The sequence below is a fragment of the Saccostrea echinata genome, unplaced genomic scaffold (assembly GCF_033153115.1).
Source record: "Saccostrea echinata isolate AGI-Se365-2 ecotype Australia unplaced genomic scaffold, CSIRO_AGI_Sech_v1 ptg000022l, whole genome shotgun sequence".
Taxonomy (NCBI): domain Eukaryota; kingdom Metazoa; phylum Mollusca; class Bivalvia; order Ostreida; family Ostreidae; genus Saccostrea; species Saccostrea echinata.
Genome location: NW_026889771.1, coordinates 6,676,286 through 6,686,160, shown reverse-complemented (window position 1 = coordinate 6,686,160; position 9,875 = coordinate 6,676,286). Strand labels below are relative to the sequence as shown.

At 33.3% G+C, this 9,875-nt stretch overlaps 1 protein-coding gene across 1 annotated transcript; it reads right to left on the bottom strand.

Moving 5' to 3' along the window:
- Positions 1 to 1,300: 1,300 nt before the first annotated feature.
- LOC133190663 (beta-lactamase domain-containing protein 2-like) lies at positions 1,301 to 7,572 on the bottom strand. The gene is made up of 8 exons (XM_061326354.1): positions 7,427 to 7,572; positions 5,438 to 5,629; positions 4,761 to 4,860; positions 4,541 to 4,646; positions 4,219 to 4,341; positions 2,564 to 2,760; positions 1,768 to 2,019; positions 1,301 to 1,543 (listed from the first exon to the last, which is right to left on the bottom strand). Exons 1-8 carry the CDS (start codon positions 7,570 to 7,572, stop codon positions 1,355 to 1,357), a joined length of 1,305 nt encoding a protein of 434 aa, XP_061182338.1. The 3' UTR covers positions 1,301 to 1,354.
- Positions 7,573 to 9,875: the final 2,303 nt, after the last annotated feature.

Here is a 9,875-nt window from a genome sequence, read left to right as displayed (position 1 = left end):
AAGAAATCACAAAATTTTACCAAACGTAATTACACCAAAACATAGGACTTTTCAACACTTTTTACAACCATTTCGTAGACAATTCAGTGTGAAAATAATGGCCTAACAGTTTGTGTGAAAGAATTTGGTCAACATTCTACCCAACGATAGATTCATTTGTACAAATGATCATTGTACCGACCATAGATTTTGCAAAATGTTGCCTTTAAACGAGATTGTAGATATTCTTGTATCATTGACTTATTTGTCAATAGCCTGTTTCTTTTTAGAAATTGTTCGTACGTAGAATAAGCTCTTGCGTATCGAATCAACTGGTAAACATAAATTCCATATACAGGTGATAATGGTTTATTGCTATATAAATAGGAGAAGTTGATGATAGAAAAGTTGAAATCATCAAGTTTATCATAAGATTTAGTTGTCAGTTTGCTATCAATGTCTTTCTCTAGGAACACATCCAAATATGAAACAGATGTATTAGACTCTGTGGTGTCTTTTATTTCGAGTTCAAAGGGATATATCGCATAAACGTAAGAATGGAAATAAATGTTGTTCATTGATAAAACGTCATCGATATATCTAAATGTCGAACTGAATGGCACAGAAAGAAACTTCTTTTTTTTTCATGTAGATGTTTTTGAATAAATTCTGGTTCATATGAATATAAATTGAAATAGATCTTCAAATAAAGAGGCACAATAAGTAACAATGGGAATTCCAACAGATTGTTGGAAGACCTGGTCACTCAAAACCACATGAATATTGTCAATGAGAACCTCAGGCATCTTTTTAATATCAACATCGGAGTACTCTGTAGAATCAGAATGTTTTTAACAAAACAAGTCTGCATATGACCAATGTTTTGTTTGTTTGTTTGTATGTTGCTTAACTTCCCTCTCGAGAATTTTTCACTCATATGGAGACGCCACCACTTGCCAGTGGAGAGCTGTAAATTTTGTCCTATGCTCGGCACTTACGGCCATTGAGCAGTGAGGGATCTTTTTCGTGCCAACACCTACTGTGTAACGGGACCTCGGTTTATACAGTCTCATCCGAAGGACCGGTCTCCACGTCCCACAGTGGGACATATGACCAATGACAAGGTATACAAATTCACGAGTTCCATTTTTATTGAAGTTGTTCAAATATTATAATTATTATTACTTGCATTATTATTATTTAGTAAAATTGTAGTAAATATTTACACCATCAATCAGACCTCGGTTTACATTTCAATTGCCTGATCTATTATCGTTATCCACCAGTCTAGTACATATGGTATTTGTTAACCTTCCTGAGAAACCTACATAGTATAATCGCTATTCCTTTAAACAGATTATTTTTCATACAACCATCAAGCTTTCTTGTTTTGCAAATGTTTCTTTAGACACTTGTAATATATATCTCTATACTGTTTGACTTCTTCATAAAAGGCCCCCCTTCTGACTTCCTTTATTCGGGAAGTGACGTAAGCAAATCCCGTCTTCCTTCGCGTGTCTGCATATGCTATTTGTCCTCCATACCCAGGATGTCCGATCCCAATCTGTAAGTTAAGAAAAAGAAAAGAAAAGAAAAGATGATGATTATATTTTTCTGTCATCAGAATTGAAAAAAACATCAATTTATGTAAATTAACAATTGGTAATATTTTGAAGTATCATCACTTATTTCTAGATTAATCTTGATTTTATAATAAGTGCAAAACAACTTTTAAGATATGCTCATACATTTGTTAAAATTTATCGAGTGGTAAGAGAAACACGTTACCAGTTGATTATCCTCAATCAAAGCGATAACTCCACGGCCAAAATTGGAAATTGTCATTCCATCCAAACTGACTCCAGAAGTTAGAGGTTCCTCTAGAACCTGAATTATCTTCTCTGATAGAAGAGTTCCCTCGTCGTTTTTTCCGCCATTTGCAATGATTCCATACAGCTTTGCAAGGTTTCTAGCGTTACTATATCCATTTAAAGAAGACTGTGGAATTTTAGTATACTCTGGGATATTGAATGCTGTATCCTAAATTTAGAAAATCATAACAAGAGTCTAGAAGTGCTCTGTAAATCTTTGGTTTTGATTCTTTCTGAAGATATTGATAGGGACTTATCTACATCCATACTAGTCGGAATAAATATTATGAAACATGTCCAAATTTTTGTTAACTAAGATGTTCCAAGGAATATTAGGTAGTGATAGCATAATATACAACAAATTTAATGATTTTTAATGATTAAAAGGCAAGGTCTGGATGTAAGTAACGTAACTCTGCTGTTTTGTGAAAAGTCTCGAGACAATCAAAACACATATCATACTGATAGTGATATGAACCCTATATCTCATGGTTTGAAAAACATACCGCCGTACATGTATATCGGTTACAAATTCCTTGAACAGTATGATTTAGTTAAATTTTAGGTGGCAAGATCAGAAACCTGCGTAGTTTGTTATAACCGAGGTATGTATATATATATATATATATATATATATATATATATATATATATATATATATATATATATATATATATATATATATATATATAATGAAAGCCAGGAAGATATACCACTGGAATTGCATCAGTTCCGGAGATAAATGATTTGCCCATAATGGATTCCGGGTCCATCAATTTGTACCTGGTCAGGAGTGGCTCAAAGTCAAGAGAAGTAAGAGTCTTCCACAACACAGAAGTGAATGGAGTTGGTTCATACCTCGCTGTCCTATAGTACAGATGATATGGAAGCCCATTGTAAAATTCAATGCCTGAAAAGAATTTTCAAATCATTTCCCTTTATTTCAAATTGTGCTCTCTTTAGAAGAGGCTATGTACATAATTGATACGATACTTAGCAAAGTCTTCAACTTATTAATTTGACTTTGCTTATCACACTTGATATTTTGGCACAGTAAAAAGTGACTTTTTTCTAGACCTTAAAAAGGGCATTGTAATCCGAGAATGGAAAGGACAGTCACAATGTCACAACAAATTTTCATAAGGGCACTCTTAAACATCTTTTTTTACTTAAGCATTTATTTTATTATTATACTGATATCTTTTACTTGCATATAATGAAAAAGTAATGTAAAAAGGTTAATTCTTAACACATAAGTTAGACCTATGCTTCCTGTTCATGTCTTAAAAAATGGGGTCGGTAGGTAGGGAATTTTATCATTTTTTGTTTTGCCTGCTTGCATTGTGGGGTTTTGGTTTTTTGTGTGGTTTTTTAGCATATATCAATCAAATACACAAAAAATAAACATATTTTTACAGGGAAGGGGGGGGGGGCTCTCCTTACAAACTGTACATTTTTAATATAACAAAATTATGTATTTGGCAAAAACACGTTGATTAAATGAAAATTTAGTGTTACTTTCAGTTTTACAAACTGTTTAGAACATTATGGTTAAGAAACATTGGCCATGTGTGTAATTACATTTATCAATTTATATAATGACCTGTCATTGATTGATATACTTCTTATTCACGTTTCCTAATCTACCATTTTTTCCACTTTTGGGTAAAATAAAAGATTCCGATTTCAATTAATAAATGTTTCGGTATCATAATTTATTTCACCATTTTAATCTCTCTTTGACAAGGTCCTTCTCCATGCACAACCATTGCATGTTTATCTGCTATCCCCTTTTACTGTTAAGTTACCTTATCTGCTACGAGAAAGATTTCCTGTGGTCATGTATACTTCTAAATTCACAACTTGACAAGCATTGTAAATTTGTATGTATTAAATAAACAAAGGAGCTAGTCTTTGGTATACACAAATTTTGTTTGATGTGAAATCGTACTTTTTTTTAATTTTTGAAAGACAAAAAGAGAAAGGACATGGCGCTGCACAAAAAAGGACATGATGCAACATAAAAAGGTCAAGGCGCTAATACACTCTAGAAAAAAGACTACAGTGGAAGTACTGAATTAATTTCCCTTAAAAATAAAATCTTCATAGTCAGGAGATAGAAAAAGCATATAAAGGTAGCTACCATCTAATCTCCTTAAAAGAAGAAAAATAAAGTTTTAATCATCATTCTATTGTTTTGGACGTAATAAAATTAAATTGAATTAGACGAAACTTTCTGAAAGAGGAAGATTTACCATTATCGTTTTTGTAATCACATAGATTGCATATATACTCTACTATACTAAAACAAAATATATATCTTAACGCATTTTTCATAAAGAGGTCATATTAGTGGATATATTTTTACCAAATTTATCTCCTATTTCTTCCTTAAAAATTTGATCCACCCTCCTGTGTTTTGGATCCGCCTTTGCTAACAGGGAATCAACAAAAAGACCGTATGTGATAGAATGGTAGTAATAAGCAGTTCCTGAAAAGATATTTATTTATTCATTTATTAAAATGGATTATAATTTTCAGTGTAATTCTCCTCCACTTAAATCATGGATGGTCATTGATTACCATTGATCTTTCTTTTTCATTTTGTATGAGCATTAAGTACAATTAATATGAGACTTCTTTCCGGCTTGAGACATCATTTACCACTTCTGAATAGCATAAATATGTACCAGGCTTCCAGTAAGGGGTCTGCTGCTCTAGAAACCTATAGACTTTCTCTGGTTGCTCCTCTATCCACTGTATTGGAAATGTTCCATTTGTTATAGATAGACCTCCCTGCATAAATATATATCAAAATTAAAGCAACTTTATTCTGTATTTTTAAAATCTCGGAATGCTGCGATGTCAGTTTAAAATCAAATCATTAGCTTAAAATTCTTTGAAACCTACCTGATGGCTAAGGAGCATTTCTACGGTTATTTCATGTTTTCCATTTTCCCCAAATTCCGGCCAATAGTACGCCACAGGCTTTTTGTAATCTAACCATCCTCTGAAAAAAAATCATGTTATTTAACTAGTACAAGTACATATTTAAGGTGAGAGAGATCTCGTTATAAGGGGCTGGGCTATACTATCTTTAAGTAGATTAGCATATAATTTGTAAATGTAACTCCACTCACTTATGAATACCGGTCACAGTAAACTGAAAACATAACAAATTCTGCACGACATTCTCACCAGAGATACAGCAGAGGAATCTCACGCCCACCCCACACCCACCCCTCCGTTTACCTGCAGTTTTATCACCCTTGCTTACAAGTTGTGCATATTGGGGTTATATATCAATATCATTGCCATTGTTTTAAATAGCAAAATGAGAAGATATTATATTTAGGAAAAAAATGAATTGATAAGTATTTTGACAACAGAACTGCAAGAAACACACAGTTCCTTTTTAATCTGGATTCGCTAACTGATCGATGGAAGCCACTGGATGAAACTCTGCCATTTAAAGAAAGGTGACTGAAGGGCAGAGCTCTGCTATTCAGTGACCTTTCCAGCCCTTTCAGAGACCATTTAGTCGACTGAAAGGTGAAGTTTTATCCTGGAAGCTTTCTATGACTTACTTGTCCACAAAAACTGCTATCAACAAAGCAGTTACTCCCTTAGTGGCGGAAAAAAGAATGGAGAGTCTGTCCTCTGTCCAGGGTCTCTTTGTGGTCACATCAGCATACCCACCCCATACGTCCACTAATGACTTCCCCTCGTGGAAAATCGAAAGAGAGGCTCCAATCTCAATTCCACTTTCAAAGTTCTCTCTTAAAAACATTAAGTTACAAGATATAGATTTTTTTTTCAAAGAACCGTTGTTATTTGATGAAACTTGATAATGTATGACACCGGGGAATTTTTCTTTGACAGAAACAATCTTTACTTGAAATAATTTTAAAATTGTTTTTTTTTTCATATACATGCATGCCTGTATATTTACATCCACTGAATATGTTCTCCTTTATTTCTTATGAAAACTGATCCCCGCATTAAAAAACATTTTTTTGCATTATACATAACTATGGAATTTGGAGCAGTATGGTTTGCGGTGTCTTAAAACCAAGAGAAATAGAATTTCAAAAATTAGATAAAATGTGATTGAAGAGTATTATGACAATTTTTTTTAATTAATCAAATGTATAATTGATTTCTACGATGAAATATAGAGAATGCGAGCAGTAATCAAGCTCAAAGGTCAATTAAAAATACAAATCGGGAGCAGAGCAAACACGGGCCTCTAAAAAACATCAGAGATGGGATCAGGTGCCATCGAGGAGTAAACATCCCCTGCCGACCGGTCACATCCACCATATGTTTGTTGTCATGATCGTGCAAACGGAAAAATCCACAGACAATTCAGTGTTTAAATAATGGCCCAACAATCATTAATATGAAAAACGTCAGTCAGCATTCGACTTAATGTTAGATTTTATTAGCTGACAAGGTCATTGTATCAACCATAGAACTTGCGAAATGATGAATGTTGATATCCTTATTTCATCAACTTTTTTGCCAATAGCTTGCCTCATTTAAGAAATTGTTCGTACTAGGAGATATAACGCCATATGCAGGTGATAAGGGTATATTGCTACATAAGTAAGAGAAGTTGACGATAGGAAAGTTGAAGTCATCACGTGTATCATAAAGTTTTGTTGTTAGGTTACCATTAACGTTTTTTCTAGTAAAATATCCAGATATGAAACAGATGTGTCAGACTCTGTGGTGTCTTTTATTTCAAGCTCACTGGGATATATCGAGTCGACATATGAATGGAGGTAACTATTGTTAATTGATAATACGTCGTCGATATATCTAAATGTTGAGTTGAAGGCCACAGCAAGTGTCTTCTTCTTCTCATGTAGAAGTTTTTGAATAAACTCTGTTTCATATGAATACAAAAATAGGTTTGCTAATAACGGAGCGCAATTGGTACCCATGGGAATTCCGACAGATTGATGGAAAACCTGATCTCCAAAAACCTGAGCCTTAAAAACAAAGATATGTTGTCACCTGCTTTAGCAGCTGGGATCTGTTCATACTGATCGTGTAATCTAATTCTTTTTATACTTCTGAATTACTGAAGACAGAAAGATTATATTTTTTTCCAATTTCCCCTCAACCAATTAATGCGAGATTTCAACATCCATCTGATACATTTTTCCCTATTCTGACAAAGTGTCAAGCTTTTCATGTATAGCCCATAACCTGACGTAATCTTCTACAGAATTCATAATATTTATGAAAGTATGAGGCCAATTGTAAGATCGAGGTTCTCTAAATTTTGGCCTTTTTAAAATAAGTGATTTAAGGTCCTCATTATTAACTATATTTACGTCACTAGTAATGATATGTTCAGCAGGACTATTGTTGTAGGGTGAAGAAGAACATGAACACGTAGGAGGATTATGTTTCAGATGTTGATATCTAGGCACTGTAGACTTTTATAACAATAATATTACAATAAGCTACAAAACTCGGCGAATTCAAAACAAGCAAGTTTTGCATTAACACACATAAATTTATTATGTCATGATATTTTCAAATTAGCAATATTTTCCACGTACCTGAAATTATTCACAACTTCTTTAAAATCTGGATGAAAACGTCCATCGAAAGGTATTTGTAAATTCTCTGTACGTTTATATTCTTTATAGATATATAACAAACCGGACAATACCAGAACGAAAAGTGATAATTTTAAAACCCCCATGCCGAGTAAAGATAGTCGATAATCTAAAAAGAGGTCAGGGTACATTTTACTGTATGTGATATCAGCTGAAAAAATGTATGTGTGGGGGCAAACAGGAAAGGGGGGGGGGTTATGTTCTGAAAAGAGTGAGAGCAAACACCCAAACATGTATGTGTGTGTGAAACTTGTCCAATAGGGACCACTATTTATTTACACACCTATCAACCGGGAACAACCTTCCAACCGGGCACGTCCCCGTTCTCTTGAATTTAAAATAACGTTTAATTCGAGACCAGTGATTCCTAATTAACCCCCCCCCCCCCAAAAAAAAACGATTCTTTTTTCAACATGTTGATGAAATGTCCCCGTTTCGTTGGGATTAAAACATGTGTGTAAGTGTAAACGTTAAGTATTTGGGGGTTACAATCGCGTCCTCGTTTGTATGGTGAAAAACATGTCACGTGACTGGCATTAAATAAACATTCTCATTCTTGTCTATGCTTCATGTATTTTTGTAAAGATTGTTTGGGTATATTATTATTATTTATCTATGTATGATAATACATGTATACTCATGTATGAACTAGCATCCGTCTGATACACGTTTATGTAATTGAAACATCCTAGTTAAGGATACATGATTAATTAACCATTTATGCTTTAAAGACTTAAGTTTTTTTATGTCTAAGTAATTTTTTTTTAGATTAAGCCCATCTTAAACAAGTTTATATTATGATTGGTTCAGTTTTGTTTGAATGAGATTGTTGCATCTCGGGATGCATATTAATTATAGGCTGAGTACAGGCAAGTGAAAAATACCACATCATTATAAAAATATCAGAATGTCACATATACGAATACAGGTACTTTTAAATGTTAATGAGGAATAGTCAACGTGTGCAGTTTTGTTTGTTTGTTTGTTTGTTTATTGTTTAACGTCCCTCTCGAGAATTAATTATGACTATTATATTTCCTTGTACATGTATGCATCATCAACATGTTGGTAATGAAAATTGCTTCCTGGAATTCATACACAGTATACAGTTATTATGATATACGACACTTGTCCACCAATCAAAATTCCTTGAGATATAATTTAAAACTGAAATAGCAATTACTTTACTTTACTTGTATTTTTTAAAACTTCAATCGATGTTTTTGTCAATAGTGTGTTCTTTTTTCAATATTCTTAACTTTCATTTTAAATTAATATGTTTGCGCGGAAAAAATCAAGAACGAAGAACTACTGTTTCCTATAAAGAAGGTTTGTCCGAGTCGAATAATTACACTGGCATGTTCAAGAATGCATTTGACCAACAGTTGCCGTCAACATATACTTAAATATCTTCTCTTCCCTAACAGTACCCTATTTATCTCTTGACAGGGCTTCTGCATCATGTTTTCCTATTCATGAGTTGTTACTCTTGGTTTATGAAAAACAAAAATAAAAGAATAATATAAAGCTGAAAATGTTTGCGTGTCATCTCCTTTTGATTTAAAATAATATAAATGTAAACCAGGTACAGGTATCTGATTATCAGATACGAAAGTCGTCACATGAATACAGGTAAAAGTATGAAGAAAAATTATTGTATCGAAAAAACACTTATCATAAAAATCAAATAACGAAACTCCGTATATCAAATTTTTCTACGAGAATAAAACGTTTAACTACATGTACCACTAATGATAGCTATACACAAGTCATAATCTGCAAAAAGGCTATTAGAGTAAGGTTTTATACCTGATAATTAATAATAGATCACGAATTGCTTGCTTGATCAACAAATCACCAGACGATCGTAAATTTCATGTACTGATAAGTGTAATGAATAAGCAAGCATCGCTTCGTGATCGGGAGGCCCAGGTTTGATTCTCGATCGCGTAGCCTCGTCAAATGAAAGACGTATGGTCATGGGTCTTTAGGATAAGTCCTTAAAATCCAAGGTCCAATGTCACAGTGGGCATACTAAATAACCCTTACTGCTAAATGGCTTTGAGTGACGAGTATAGGTGCAAGTTTGAAACCCTTTACCGGTATTAAGTGACTTCTCATGAGAGTGAAATATTCTAGCAAGGGACGAAAACAGCAAACAATCAATAAATAAATTAAGCTACCGTAAGTTCCTGTAACTTCACACGCATTTTACATGTAACATGAACTACTAGTAGAAGCGATCTGTTTTTTAAATAATTATTTCTACACTGTACCAATTAAACCCCTTTACAGTGAAACAGATGCGGTTATGAATTGAATACTTTAAGAATACAAAATGAATCATAAAAAATTACTTTATCTTTGATTGTTTCGTTTATAAATCTAC